The sequence below is a fragment of the Drosophila subpulchrella genome, chromosome 2R (genome assembly GCF_014743375.2).
Source record: "Drosophila subpulchrella strain 33 F10 #4 breed RU33 chromosome 2R, RU_Dsub_v1.1 Primary Assembly, whole genome shotgun sequence".
Taxonomy (NCBI): domain Eukaryota; kingdom Metazoa; phylum Arthropoda; class Insecta; order Diptera; family Drosophilidae; genus Drosophila; species Drosophila subpulchrella.
The window spans coordinates 17,784,399-17,799,618 of NC_050611.1; the positions used below are offsets into that span (position 1 = coordinate 17,784,399).

Consider the following 15,220-nt stretch of genomic DNA (forward strand, 5'->3'; position numbering starts at 1 on the left):
AGTTTTATACCATACCCAATGTGTCTACAACTTAGCAAATCTCTGTAATCATAACCCCCAATAAATATAGCAATTTTCGAATCCTAAAAGGTTTTGTATTTCTGTAAAGTACAAAAAGCGAGGGTAAGCTGCCAGCCAACGCTAATCGTATATGATATGCACAGATAAAGTGACGTCTATGTAGCCTAAACACGCATTCAAACCGAGCTTAACGATTAAGAGGTATAATTAGAATGTCTATACAAAAACATGGAGATTTAACTAACAATGAACGATGCGATTTGGAGAAATTGAACTAAATTACAGGCCCCAGAAACCGGAACTGTTTATAGAACTAAGTAACACGCCCGTTATTAAATGGGTGATAAGCTGCGCCGCTGGGCGGGAGTCAGTTGCGGATGCCACATATCCAGGATGAGGACCAGGCGTGGTTGGCTGCCATTGTGCCACACCTCGTGCTCGAAGCTATCATCGAATATAAAGAGTTCTCCCTCACGCCAGGTTCTAAAACGAGATTATGGTAATCAAAGTTAGCAGGCAAGATCATATAGACATTATACGATCCACCCACCTTTCCTGCTCTGCCACTCGAAGTGAGGTTTTCTCCGGCTCTGGAGCAACCAGGGTGAGGTGCGCCCTCAGCCGGCAATTGGTGGGTCCACAATGTGGCCACACATGCGTGGTGGCCTGCATCACACTGAACTTCACCTGGCCGCGACGACAGCCCGAGGATTCGGGAAACTCCTGCAGCAGGCCACAGGTAATCGGGGTCCTACGGCAGTTGTCCTTCACCCGACGACCCTGGGCATACAGCTCGTACTGCTGCCAGACTCCCTTATCGCGCAGCTGTTCCGCTTCATCCTGGAAGAAGCCACTTTCACCCAGCAGAGCCACTGCCTCATCACGAATGGCCCGCCAATGGAGCTGCAATCTATCCAGCTGCCTTTCGTAACCCGTCTCCTTGGGCTGCCAAAATGGCTGTGCCTTCAAGCTGGGCTCATTATACAGTGATCTTTGATAGAGACTGGCAAAGAATCCCTTGGTCACTCCTTTTTTGTAAACCTCCAAAGCCTCTGATTTCTTGGACAGACGCTGCAGGGTCTCTCCAAGCGATAAGTAGAAGAAAGCCTCCTGGGTGCCCTCTTCCTGGGACTCCACTGCATATCTTAGATAGGGTAGAGCCTTCACATAGTCACCATGGAGCTGCCTCAGGGCCAATCCATAGTGAAGTTGAGCCACAGCATTGGTTGGCCAGAGTTTCAGAGTTGCCTCGGCCACCTTTTCAACCTGCTGAAGACTGAAGGGCTGTTATAGGCTATTTGAAGAACCCAGTTTTTCGCCTCACCTACTTGTTGACCATAAGATGGGTGAGTGAGAGTTGGTTACGCAGGCGGGGATCCTCGGGCAAGCGCTCGATGAGCAGATCATGGATGGTGGTGGCCTGTCGGTGGTAACCTGAAAATCAAAAAGCCATAAAATAAAAGATAATAAGGAAAGAAACCCCTTAACTTACCCAAAAATCTCAAATTCTCAATGCAACTTTCGCCGGCATTTATAAACTCCCGATCACTTTTCACCAGATTGCCAAAGGCCAGATATCTTTTGTAGGCATCGATGGCTTCCCACAGGCGCTGGTTGCTCCGCTCCTTCTTGGACAGCAGTTCCAGGAGTCGGGCTCTTCCCAAATGGGCCAATGGCTCGTGGGCATAGTCGGTGGTGAGCGTGTTAAAGGATCGCAGGGCTTGGGCATAGTTCTTTGGGTTGGATATTAGTTCGCGGTTCGCCAGCCAAAACACAAAGGGGGGTTAGACAAAAGTACAAGAAACATGCAATTAGTATAAAATCATTCTCTCAAGAAGTGAAACGCAGTTGTCAGGGGTTTTTGTTCTATAGATGAGCCCTTGGCCAAAGAATTCCCCCAATGGGTGTGTATTGTTTGAAGGAACTGGCCAGGAGTTCATCCTGACTAACTCTAAGCTCCCTGAAAAGTGCGTTTCTATCAATACCTAAGGTTAAATCCTAAGATTTGATTAGTGATACTTTGTTTTTCTTACATGGCTAGACAGTTATAAGATCTAATGAACTTGACAAGCAAAACATAAACTAAAGCTTTGAAATGAGTTGTGTGTTTTGTTGTGATATTCTTTAGTGATTGTTGAGCTGGAGATATACATATGGGTTAATCCTGGTTAAGGAGACACCATCGATGGACCTACCTCCCTAATCATCTCCTCGTTGGCCTTGCGCAACTCCTGCTCAAAAGGATCCTCTTTCTCCGCGGGTGGAGCAGCTGCAGCTTCTTTCGGCTTTATCTCTGTTTTGGGAATTAAGAATCTCGATTAGATCGGGAGATTACCAATGAAATAGGTATGGAATTTTGAACGGTTACGGCCTAGAGAGCTCCACCTTTTGTGTGAGGTGATACATTGGTTTTCTACAGCTAACACTTACGATCTGTTATGTAAAGCGATCTGTTTCTGTTGTGTTTCTTAAAGTAGTGTTGGGCCTATGTTAGCGATAGCTTAAGTGATCGATCGAATATATGTCGGATGGAGTATGATGGAGTCGGGTGGTCATCGACAGACGTGGTGATGTGTGTAGTCTAGTAATTACGTGTCCAGCTGGGGTCGTCGGAGTCCGGATCGCTTTCGAACTCCTTGACGGGCAGGCGGCCGTATTTGGCCTCCAGCCGGTTCATCAGATCGGCATCGTCCACGTCGGAGATCTCGTCCTCCTCGTCGGTGATCTCCTCATCCTCGCTATCCCCCTCATGCTCGTAATCCTCAATCGCCCCGTCCTCGTACTCCACATAGATGTCGCTAGCTCCAGCCGGCTGTTCCGGCTCCTTTTTTTCCTTCTCCTCGGGTTTGGTTTCCTTAGCATGCTCCTGGACCAACTTGTACATGGCACTCAGTTGCTCAAAGGTTTCGGGCACATAGTTGGCCATGGAGGCCACATTGTCATCGCTATCGTGGCGGGCTTCCTCCTCCTCCTCGATGTCGCTGATCTCCACCTCGATCTCCTCTTCGATTTCGATTTCCTCCTCGGAGTATTCTTTTTGGACAATGGGATATGACTTAAATTAAAACTCTGGACCTAGCCAGACTAGGTGATAAAAGTTTTCCAAATCATTAGATCACCATCAAATGATTTGGAAGCAACTTCGGCTGGCCGAAGTTCAATATCATTTAAATTCATATCTCCAACCATCGTCGTCCAGCAGGGGCAGCTCCTCCACATCGTCTGGTATATGATCCTCGGCCGTGGCAATCGTCAATCTTCGCCTCAGTATGGCCTCTGGAGCGGGCTCATCCTCGTCTAAGCATTCACCACGGAAGATTCGAATGTTATTCGAGTTATAGGGATTATTAATCGAGCAAGAACAAAGCCATTCAACAATTTCCGTACATACATACATTGGTGGAATAAGTTAAACAAAGCTGTGACTACAATCAGATTCAAGAAACAATAATAATAATAATAATAATAATGATAATAAATGATAATCAAAATAAGCTAACTGAAGAAAGTGCAAAGTATAGTTTGTTTTAGTTCTGTTAATACATTGAGAATCGTTTATCGATCACGAGACATTGAGATCAGTATCAGTTTTTGATTCTACCAATCGCTTGGCGGTGGGTTAGAATGGAAAGCGGCGCTTAGTAATGATTACTCAAAAGAATCCCCAGAGTAAGGTTTTGGTTCGTTAGCATAACATCTGGCGTGCTTGGCGGATATTGATATTGATTTATAGATAGAGATCAAGAGCAGAGAGCGGAATACAAAGAGCGGAGATTTGGGGGGAGCAGATCAGCATTGAAGACTCACTTGTATTTGGACTTTTCCTTATCAATACAAGGCGTGAAACTAAGGCAAGTGCAACGCCAACGCCAAATTTAACGGCAACTGTAAATGAGTCAGGTTTTAGTATCAGAAAACAAACAAATGCCTCTTGCACTTTCTTGTACAATTTCGGTTTCTGTGTTCTTGGTGGGGTTTTCTTTTGTTTTTGTAAGGTGGAGCATTTCTGTCTGTCAGTTCTTAAGGTTCTAGGCCTGCGAGATCCGTTAACCGTTCAAATGTTTCATTCCCTTCTTACTTACGGGATGCCAACCAAGAGGAGCCCTCTTCCTTGGGCTCCTCCCCATCGTCCTGGTTCTGATCCTGCTCCTGGCTATCTACTGCCTTTGCTGGCTTCGATTCCTCGGGTTCGTTTTCAAACTGCTGATCCAGGGACTCAAAGTCGTCATCGTCGTCCTCATCATCTTTGTTATCTTGGTCCTAAAAAAGAAAATGTAATAAAATAATAAATAAGAATCTTTTTCAAATATTGATTTCTATTGATTTCTATCTTTTAAAAGCCCTATTTTAAGATCCAGGCATTTTAAATAGTATAAATATTATATTTCTCTCACCTCATCATCATCTTCATCGTTATCATCTTGAGCTGGAGCACTTTGTGCTGCCGACTGTGATATTGGTGGCTCTACAGACTCTTCTACCTCCTGCTCTTCCTCATCCTCATCATCTTCCTCCTGCTATAAACATATAACGAAAATCAATATTATAAAAATGGTTATAGATGGAAATAAATTATAGATCCCACCTCTTCAGCTTCTAACAGAGGGGCTTCTGTAGATTCTACTGCATCATCCTCATCAGCTGGAGCTTCATCCTCATCCTCTTCCTCGTCTTCAGCTTCATATTCCGCAGTGGCTTCAGTAGTGGCTTCAGTGGTGGCTTCCACAGTGGCCTCCACAGTGCCCTCATCCTCGTTATCCTCATCTTCTTCCTCTGCATCCTCGGCGGTTATGTTTTCGCCCGCATTGTTCTCCTCATCTTCTTCATCTTCTTCCTGCTCATCTTCATCTGCCTCTGGTTCCTCCTCCTCAGTAGGCTCTTCCTCCTCCTCTTCCGGTTCTTCTTCTAATTCCTCTGATAGGGGTTCTTCTTCTGAAAAGGGGTTTTGAGATATTAAGTGAATGTATCTTAAGACTTGTATAAGTTAACTCACCTTCTTCTTCATGATCATCATGGTCATCGTGATCATCGTGATCATCCAAAGCCTCACCAGAGGGTTCATGCACATCATGGGCATCATGCTCATCCCGATGTTCGTCCACCCAGCCATCAAAAACTTTAGAGAAACGTGATTCCGATAAGGGAGTGTCCACTAAAGGAAAACATTATTAATAGTAATGATTATAGGTTCTAGGGATTCTGAAACTTACGATCCTCCAGTCCGCGGTTCTCCATGATGATCAGACCCACCAAACCCAGTAACACCGCCATCAGAGCGAAGAATATGATCTTGGCACACCAATGACCACCGGTCCCGTGTTCGTGGTGCACGTGCAGGTGAAGATCTTCGTTTCCCATCTTTGTAATGTGAACGCCGTGCGAAGATTCGTCGTCATCTGAGATCCAGCGAATTGCATGATATAATGAATAATAAACACATGTGATTACAAACGGTTTAATTGAATGCACCTTCGTTCGGCGTGGGGATGGATTTACATAGTTTTTTATTAACTGTGCGAGACATTAAATGAGTTTAGCTTTGGCATTCAGAGGGGAGGTTTCTGGTGAGGATCAAAACAAAAGGGGATGATGTTTCTCTACCTTGAAAGCTGGACTGACGCAGAACAGTCACATCGCCCTCGGATTTGCGATCATCTAGACAAAAGGTTAGTTACAACAAGAGAGACATATACGATATACCGGCATTACAAACTGATAAGACAAGTGGTGGGGGGTTTTGTTTATGCCTAAATATGCGCAACGATAAACAAAGAAGACGCCAGTCATGCTCTTGGGCAGATGGCCAAGTGAAAATAAATGGCATTACATATGTACATATAACCGTGGCTACTTATTCGGTGCCGTGGGTGTAATGGCCCCAGAATTACGGAAGCATCATCTTGACTCTTGTCTCTAGATCTTAAGATCTCTAGATCTCTGTTGCATTGGAACTAATTTACCGCCGAGGTGACTTCGCTCGAGGTGAGTTCTCCATTTCGCCGATGATATCTCTCTGAGAGAGAGAGATTGATCTAGAGAGCGATAAGAGGATATCCCCAGGGACAGGGAACATCTGTGTGCTCGCCCCGGTTCGGATCAGATCGTAAAAAAGATAAATAAATCAAAGAAAACCACTCTCTTCTTATGCGCGATCGAATTTTGCACCCCGATTCAATGCCCTTCTGTAGGCCCCCATCGGAATATCCACTTCTTGGTCCCCCGCACACGTCATATATGCAGATAGATATATATATTTTTTCCTCCTCGATCGGCACACGCATAGCGACAGAAAACAGGCGAGATGTATAATTTTATATAATAGGGCAAAGTTATTTTTAAAGGCACTCGACAATATTATTATGCTAATAAAAGAAATGAACTGCTTGCTATGCGGCGGCAGCAGCGGTAGCGGCGAAAAAACTACGAATTTTTACCAACCAAAGTAACGGTCTAACCGGAAGAGATCATAATATCACAGGAAGGACTCGACTTACCGCGTTTCCGGCGCTTATCCTTACGCTTTCGCGGCTGCACATCGCCCGACATTTTTCAGCTCGGAGGGCACTAAATCTATGCCAATTCGATGGAGAGCGTTTGTTTTTCCTTTTCGAGCGGACCGGGCAAAAACGGGAGATCTTGTTCGACGAGCAGCACGTTACTAAAAGCGAATACCGCTCGCGCCGTAGGAAAATTATTTATAAAGCGAGCGGCGTTGCCAGATGGGGGGAGAAAGGTGACAGCTAGAGATGACAGGTGGGAAACCTAAGCTATACTTTAAAAGTATATGTTGCTTTTTAACTAAATTATTTAAATCATTATTTAAAGTTTTTACTTCTTTAACTAAAACTAGTTTTTGAAAAATTTGAAATACAGTGTATAATGTGGAAAAATTGGGCAAAATTCCTATCATTACGATAGTTCCGATACTGGATTTTGTCCTACAAATATGTAACGATACTCGAATCATAAATAACATCATTATTTTTAGGCCTTTTGCGCTTTGTTTTTGAAATTACGAAACATATGATATACATTTCTTAATACATATTTATATTTTGTTCTTAAAAATGGTTATTTTTACAACAATTACTAAAATATTGGGGACATAGCTAAAGAAATATTTATATTGTATTCTTAAAAGTGCTTCTTTTTGCAACAATTGATAGAATATTGGGTACAGATATTATTATTTTAAGAAATTCTATCAAGATATCAGTTAAATATATAAAGTATATGTTGCTTTTAAACTATATTTTTTAAATTCTTATTTTAAGTTTTTACTTGTTGAACTAAAACTAGCTAAACTAGCTAATGTGGAAAATTGGTCAAAATTCCAGACTTAACGATAGTTTCGGAACCGGATACTATGACGATACTAAAAACATAAATTACGTAGTTATTGTTAAGTCGTTTGCCCTTTCTTTTTGAAGTTACGAACCATATGATATACGTATAAGAAATATTTATATTTTATTCTTAAGAATGGTTATTTTTTCAAGAATTACTAGAATATGGTCCTATAGCTTTAAAAAATGGTTCTATTTACAACAATTAATAAAACATTGAGTACAGATATTGTACTATTTTAAGAAATTCTATCGAGATATCAGTTAAATATAAAAAATAATAACTACCTAAAGAAATCACATTTAAATTCATGCGCACTACGACTTTATTTTCGTGCTCGTGCCTCTTAGATACTATCCCTCACGCTCCTATCCCTAAGAGAACCAACCCCGAGCCCGAGAAAAACAAGAAAATAATACACAATTGGCGACGGTGGTGCAGAGGTTCTCCGTGTGATCCGATCGAACGGGCAAACGGGACTTGGACGAGGGACTAGGGCTAAATCCTTGTTGGCCAGTGGGAGTTATGGCCGGCGACATGTCCATCGGCTGTGCGTCACTGAAGCGATCCAGCAAGCTGAGGTCCTGCACCAGTGCCGCCGACACGGACTCGATGCGGATGCCCAACGACCACAGGGACAACGGCAGCCTGGTGAAGCAACCGCCTGTGCCGCCCCAGAATATGAGGGGCGGTTTGAGGGTCTACAAGATTGTCATACTCGGCGATGGGGGCGTTGGAAAGTCAGGTGAGCCGCGCTGAGCGTCCAAAGAAAAACGCCGAGTTATCACTGCGCACTTTGATTGGGGGGCTGCGAAAAATCAATAAATTATCTCAATTTCTTTTACGCTTTGTTTTGGACCCGCCACCCACCAACATAACGCCCCCTCAAAACGACGACGACGACGACGATGAAACCCGAACAGCTGTCACCCTTCAGTTCGTGAGCCACAGTTTCCTGGACTACCATGACCCCACAATTGGTGAGGAAGGCTTTGCACCCCCAACCAAAAATATACCCCCTACATATACCGGTTTCCAACCCCCACAGAGGACTCCTACCAGCAACAGGCGGTCATCGACAATGAGGCCGCCCTGCTCGACATCCTTGACACCGCCGGCCAGGTGGAGTTCACGGCCATGCGGGACCAATATATGCGTTGCGGCGAAGGTTTCATCATCTGCTACTCGGTGACCGACCGCCACAGCTTCCAGGAGGCCTCTGAGTATCGCAAACTGATCACCCGTGTAAGGCTTTCCGAGGACATTCCCTTGGTACTGATCGCCAACAAGGTGGACCTGGAGTCGCAGCGAAAAGTCACCACGGAGGAGGGCAAGAATCTGGCCAATCAGTTTGGCTGCCCCTTCTTTGAGACCTCGGCTGCACTGCGTCATTACATCGATGAGGCATTCTACACCTTGGTACGTGAGATTAGGCGCAAGGAGATGCAAAAGGCCCTGGGCACGGACTCCAATTCGGAGAAGATCCATACGGGGCGACGCAGCCGCTGGTGGCGCATCCGATCCATCTTCGCTTTGGTGTTCCGGCGCAGACGAAACCTCAACTAGGATGGGGATGTCCCTAAACGAGTGCAATATTAACCACACCACATACGAGTAACTTTTGTTCGCTATTGATGCATACATGGTATATAGAAAAAACGCCCACATCCGATAGATACAGCAGACAGAAGATACGAGGGGAGAGGAAAACTAATTGTTATGGCCACAGTGGTTTATTTATTATTTGTTACGAAAAAAACTATTTAAAGTACTTGTTGTCGGCCAAAAAAAGGGTTAGGAAGGCGGTAGAGCAGCGATAGAGTATATCAATACGTTTAAGCACCGATCCAAAAGATACATATTAACAATGCACGTACATATGTTTATGTAGTAAATATTACTAACGTTGATTCCTAGAAGAGAGCGATTAAGCAAAAGTGTGGCAATTGGCCGAAGCTCAAAAGCATTTAAATTCAGCAAGAAGAATCTGATTGCTCTGAATCCTAGCCAGGAGATTAACCCATTTAGGCCAGTTGCCGGGCGAGCGAAGCGGGAGTAGGGAAAGATTTTTAAACCTATGTATGTACGTATTTACCCAGATGACACGCACATGACATACGACACAAGCAACACATTTAACTAATCGAATAAATGTTGAATTTAATGTATACTAATATTATAAAATCGATCGATCGACCTAAGTATGTGAAAACGCGGGAACATTGCTAATAACGAAATATGAATGAGAAAAGTGCGTTCCAATGTCGGATCCAAGCCCAAATTAATAACGAATAATTGATAATTTAAGCCCACGACAGCCGATGCATTTGTTGTTTAAGTTTGAGAGAAGTTTATTGTTTATATTGTTAAGGACACACGTGTTACGCCTAAGTTTATTTATTATTAGTTTAACCAATCTGTTGATTACTTTTTACACACACAATGTGCAACCACACACATCACGTTCTCTAAGCATTCACCATGAGTTCCTCTCATCAATGTTAACTGCATCACCGGAAACGAGATACTAACACGGCTTTAATTACTCTGTTTGTTAAACGATCCCCAGAATTACTAATAATTAATTGTTATTGCGAATCCTTTCGAACCAACCAGATCGACTAACGAAAACAACAGCTAAATACGAAAACGAGTAATCAAATATGCGGGTAGAAATATAAAAGTAAAGCGATCTAAAAAGTACGTTTTAAGAGAATAGTCTTGGGAACTGTATGTGCAATGCATTCTGTCGTGTCCATGTCGTTTCAAAAACGGCATACCTGTTCGGGAATAATATTGAAATGTAATACCCCGATCGAGAAAAAACCAAAAAACTTTGATTCATAATGTTATGTACATTTTAAATGTAAAAAAAGCATACAAAAGCACAAAATAAACAAAAACAATCCCCTAAATAAAGTTTTTTTTGAAACCCCGTTAAAGGTGCGAGTTTTGGTTCCAGATGGGCTGACTTTCTTGGGAGTTCTACATCCATATCATCATAATACAGCTGATTTAAATTTCAATCCCTTGTCCAAGTAAAACATTGAGTTAAACCAAGAGTAGATCAAATGTACTGTTTATTCATAAGTATAATATAGTTTGGTTGTATCTGATGCATCTTCGAGTTTTTCAACTTCTGTGTGAGAATTACACGATTGACGGTACAAAATACAAAAAAGAGACATACACATATGTACTGTATAGTATAATTATATGTATATTCGTATTTTATAAAATCATAAAATACTCTTCATATAGTTTGGTTGTTTTGTAGTATCTTTTTTTTATGTTTTCCACTCGTTTTAATGCAAAGTACAAATATTAAAAACTCGCTTAATGCGCTCGAAATAGTTGTTTCATCATCATCATCAAAATTTCTCCCTTTTAGCATCTCCCCACGCGAAAACTGAATGCATCTCATTTGTGGCTTACGTTTAGTTAAATAAACATTTATCGTTTTTTTGTTTTTGTTTTGTTTTGTGTTTAGTTCGGTTCTTGTAATGTAGTTTCACTTGCATCTTCTATTGGCGGTCTCTGGTCTCTCTGCATCTGATAGATTTAAAGGGAACATAACTCTCATCTCGTCGCCTACGCCTACGCCAAGGACCTTAAGGTCCAACTTCTGATTCTGATTCCACCTGCCTCACTCACCCTCACAATACGACACAATCTCATCCTGCCACAGCCGGCTAAACTTGACAACACAGATCACGAAACAAAAAATCTATATATATAAAACAAACAAACATCGTACATAAAATACATCATCATCATACATCAAGGAGGGGGGGTGGTGGACAGAAACGGACACAACTTGAATATGTTTACATATATCGATATATATTTGCTTGCAGTGGCTGACTGATCGATCTGCTCTGCCCTAGGGTTACAAATAATAATGCCATAGTTATTACTGTTGTTTACTTCGGTTTATAACTACACTAGACTGTATATAAAATCAAATCCGCGTTTGACATTCTACTTGATGCTGCCTTCCCTTATTCCGCTGCTCCCTCTCCTCATCCGATCTTGTATCTTGTAGCTCATCAAGCTCTGTTTCTCCTCATGTTGTTCTTGCTGTTGCTTTTGCTGTTGGGTGGTGCAGCTTCGTGTATCCGTATCCGATGTTCTGGTTGTTCTTGAGTGGTTGTTCAGCTCGTTATTGTTGTAAAAGGTGTGTGTATGTTGTGTGCTGTGTGTTGTGTGTGTGTGTGTATGCTGTTGTTGTTGTTGTTGCTGTGTGTGTGGTAAAGATTTTCATGTTGTTGATTTGCTCTTTTAGAGCAAAAGGCATCTGGTCTTCTTCCTCTTTTTGACTTGCAGCGCGGCCCTAGTTGCCGTCTCGAAAACATCTCGCACACCCTCCTTGGACTTGGCCGAGCACTCCAAATAGGCAAAGGCATTAATCTTCTCGGCCATGGCGCGACCCTCTTGCGGCTTCACCGGCTCCTGCTTCATTTTTGCTAGATCCTGTAAAATCGATTTGGATTAGTCCTCTAGTTTGAGCGGGCCCACAGTGCGGATACTTACCCGAATTGTGTTGGGATCATTTCGCAAATCTTTCTTATTTCCTACCAAAATGATTGGAACATTTGGACAAAAGTGCTTGACCTGCAAGGATTTCCGGAGATTAGTTGATGGTTTCATATATAGTTCATAAGTATAATCAGTCTTACATCTGTAACTCGAACGTGTATCTTAATATCTGTCAGATATTGAAACTTAAAATAAACCAACTTCAATATCTTGTTTTGTGTTCAAAACAACGCTTTTTAAAGATAAGAGATCATCTTCTACAAAAACGGTCTGATAAGGACTGAAGCAAAGAAAACTTTAGCAAATTAATAAAAATATTCTAAGACTTCGAGTCATAGAACTTTTAAAAAAAGATTAAGAAATATTTTAGTTACAATTACTAATATCGATAGTAATCATACACCACTTAAAATCTGGCTAGTTCTACATTTAAGTTACCAAAGAGCATTGCCAAGATAACAAATGCGAGTTCTGACCACTTTTGCGATAGAGAAATGGGATTCCCAACAGTTTAATGTTGTTTAAGTATAGGATCGAATCTTGATAAAATTCAACTTGAAGTGTAAACTCAAATAAAAAATGGAATGGAATAAAAACCTATTCCATATTAGTTTTATGAAATTTGTAAAAAACTTGTATGATCTGTTAAGAGACCTTTAGAAATGAGTGAGCAAATGGAAAGATCTGTTTATCTGTGACTTAGGGAATGTTTTAAAAATTATAAGGTCAGAAATTTTGATAGTCAAAAATTTCTTATTGTGATCTTTGCAAAAAAAATGTTTTAAGAAATTCTGCCTTTAATATTTTTTGTTTTTGCGTAGGTCCAAAAGTATCTTTCTTTGTTTTCGAGTTTAGGAACATTTAATTTTATTATCGTTCGAGTTACAGAAGTTCCCTAGGGTGTATTGCCGTTTCCAGTAGTACTTACCTCTGGGGTCCATTTTTCAGGAATATTTTCTAGCGAATCGGGTGAATCCACTGAGAAACACATCAGTATGACGTCAGTGTCGGGATAGCTCAGCGGTCGTAGTCTGTCGTAGTCCTCCTGCCCGGCCGTATCCCACAGGGCCAGCTCCACCTGGTAATTTGGAAGTGGATTGTGATTATGAATGGGAACTGCAGTTGCAAGTGTGTCATCACGATTACAGATAGATAGATAGATAGATAGATAGGTAGAGTTGTGGGATTCGAGGTTTGGGATGGGAATGGGGTTTCAGAGACGAGGACCGGACAACTTCGAGTTGAAGATAGCGCGAGTAAGAGAGTGTGAGCAAGGAACTTGGCGGAAATGCCAAACGAATTAATCACATCGAAGCGAGGCGAAGTAGAATGACGTGAACGTGTGTATGTAAACGCTATCCAAACAGAAATACAAACAGAAACAGAAAGCTGAAAAACTGAAAAAACCGAAAACCCGCCATATTGCGCAGCAAAGGCAAACACAGTGTTTATTTCAAAAAGCGCCTGAAAATATTGGGGATCCGAATGGAATATGTACATATAGCCAAATCATGACTTAATGCCCCTTGGAAATCGCACATTACATTTCGTGAGAGGGAGAGCGAGGTGGGGGAATGGAGAGTTCTACCCAAAAGAGAGTGCACAGGTAGGTTAGGTGGGGAGAGAGTAAGAGAGCAAGGGAGAGCCAGCCAGCGAGAGAGAGAGAGAGCGGGGGGCGGCGCAACGCATTAAACTGTATGTGCGCAACGGACTTGTATAAGACAAATACAAAATAAAAGAAAAGAAAACGAGCGGAAGGAAGGGAGCTGCTCCACTGGTATTGGTGCTGCCAACTCTCTGTTTAGTATGTATGTACGTATGTATGTAAGTGTGGGGAAATGTGGCCAAGTGTGACTTAATCACTGCTATCAAAAGTTTGGATTCTTCTACCGAATAATCAAAGTAATCCCGAAATCCCGCACTAAACGCAAAACGATCTCTCTATAGGCTATGTTTGTTTATTAGTGTTTACTGTAAGTATCAGGCGATATTGAGTCACTTTTTCTTCTTTTTACAAGGGAACAAAAAGGAAAGACATGGTACATAGGTGTGGGTGAAGTTGTGGGTGGCACAAACAAGAGAACAATAAAAACACATACCCATGGGGAATACAAATACAAATCGGGGAAGAAGAAAGTGTAAAAAAGAGGATACGCGCACTTGAAAAAACGGAATGAATTGGAATGCACACACAAATTATTATTATAAAACGAGATCAGATGATTATCACTCGGGTGGGGTGGTTTTGGGGTGGGGTGGGGTTATCAGGGGGTGGCTTACCTGTTTGCCATCCACCTCAATGTCGGCCACATAATTCTCGAACACGGTGGGCACATAGACCTCGGGGAACTGATCTTTGCTGAAGACAATCAGAAGGCAAGTTTTACCGCAGGCACCGTCGCCGACAATTACCAATTTCTTGCGAATCGTCGTCATTGGAAGTTCTGCAAAAGGCAAAGTCGAAATTGTACTTAGGATGCAATCAAAAGATGCAGTGGAATCCCGGAGTACGATTCCGATTCCGAATTCCCCGGTTCGCCGTTCAGTTCTGTTTAATTTATTCGCGAAAACTGAGCGAACATCCAAAAATTATCAAAATGAAAAAGCAACTCACTTCCACAGCACACACACACACACACACACTCACACGCGCCCGCTCGCTCGCTCTCTTTTCGATAGCCCTCTCTCGCTCGCACACACACTTAGTCATACTCGCGGCTGAACAACGATCTAATAGTCAAAAGTGTGGGGTTCTTTCTTTCTGGCCATTGTCCACTCTGTCCATTTGCCCGTTAGCCGAGTTTTCCCGTTTTTCTCGCCTTTTCGCATTCGCATTTGGATTTTCCTTTCTGGTCGCGTCATAGGGCCGCCCGCCCCTCTCTCACTCCCTCTCTCCAGGAAACTCCGCGCCCCGTCCCGCTCTCGCTTTATTCCAAAAACATCTCATCATCCACTCTCCGTACGCGCGCGTGTGTGTGTGTGTGTCTGTGCGACTACGCTGTGTCTGTGTGCCCCTCTGGCTGGGCGTGCGTACATTGGTGTGCGTGCTGTGTGGAATTTTTTCACTCCTGCTCTTTCGGCCACTTACAATTTATATTGGTGATTTCACAACACTCAGCACGAATTCGACACTTAATTTGCTTACAAAATGGCACAAATTTGTTGATTCTTATGCGTCTACCGTTTAGCTATATCGTATAAAAGTTAATGCAATTACAAAAATTCGAATTGAACTCGACGATTTTTTCCCATGCAAAATGACGATGAACAATGTTCATCCGTTTCATTTCTCGGTAGCGCGATGAACGTTCGA

General features: G+C 42.5%; 3 protein-coding genes across 14 annotated transcripts; 1 reads left to right on the forward strand and 2 right to left on the reverse strand.

Moving 5' to 3' along the window:
* Window positions 1–73: 73 nt before the first annotated feature.
* Window positions 74–6,688, reverse strand: LOC119550126 (aspartyl/asparaginyl beta-hydroxylase). 12 transcript variants are annotated; one of them, XM_037858612.1, is made up of 15 exons: window positions 6,516–6,687; window positions 5,623–5,676; window positions 5,232–5,417; window positions 5,015–5,173; window positions 4,607–4,953; window positions 4,416–4,535; window positions 4,104–4,281; window positions 3,829–3,906; window positions 3,208–3,318; window positions 2,614–3,054; window positions 2,217–2,314; window positions 1,514–1,754; window positions 1,350–1,455; window positions 572–1,297; window positions 74–504 (listed from the first exon to the last, which is right to left on the reverse strand). In XM_037858612.1, exons 1-15 carry the CDS (start codon window positions 6,565–6,567, stop codon window positions 354–356), a joined length of 3,048 nt encoding a protein of 1,015 aa, XP_037714540.1. In that variant the 5' UTR covers window positions 6,568–6,687; the 3' UTR covers window positions 74–353. The 12 variants fall into 12 exon arrangements, with proteins under 12 accessions (XP_037714540.1, XP_037714539.1, XP_037714541.1 ...); XM_037858611.1 differs by having other exon boundaries at window positions 4,416–4,538; window positions 6,516–6,686; XM_037858613.1 differs by lacking the exon at window positions 5,623–5,676 and having other exon boundaries at window positions 4,416–4,538; window positions 6,516–6,686.
* A 1,054-nt stretch (window positions 6,689–7,742) lies between these two features.
* Window positions 7,743–9,542, forward strand: LOC119552057 (GTP-binding protein Rit2). The gene is made up of 3 exons (XM_037861818.1): window positions 7,743–8,113; window positions 8,292–8,348; window positions 8,417–9,542. Exons 1-3 carry the CDS (start codon window positions 7,894–7,896, stop codon window positions 8,932–8,934), a joined length of 795 nt encoding a protein of 264 aa, XP_037717746.1. The 5' UTR covers window positions 7,743–7,893; the 3' UTR covers window positions 8,935–9,542.
* Window positions 9,543–10,431: 889 nt separating this feature from the next.
* LOC119552058 (ras-like GTP-binding protein Rho1) lies at window positions 10,432–15,167 on the reverse strand. The gene is made up of 5 exons (XM_037861819.1): window positions 14,996–15,167; window positions 14,188–14,351; window positions 12,836–12,985; window positions 11,902–11,982; window positions 10,432–11,841 (listed from the first exon to the last, which is right to left on the reverse strand). Exons 2-5 carry the CDS (start codon window positions 14,341–14,343, stop codon window positions 11,650–11,652), a joined length of 579 nt encoding a protein of 192 aa, XP_037717747.1. The 5' UTR covers window positions 14,344–14,351; window positions 14,996–15,167; the 3' UTR covers window positions 10,432–11,649.
* Window positions 15,168–15,220: the final 53 nt, after the last annotated feature.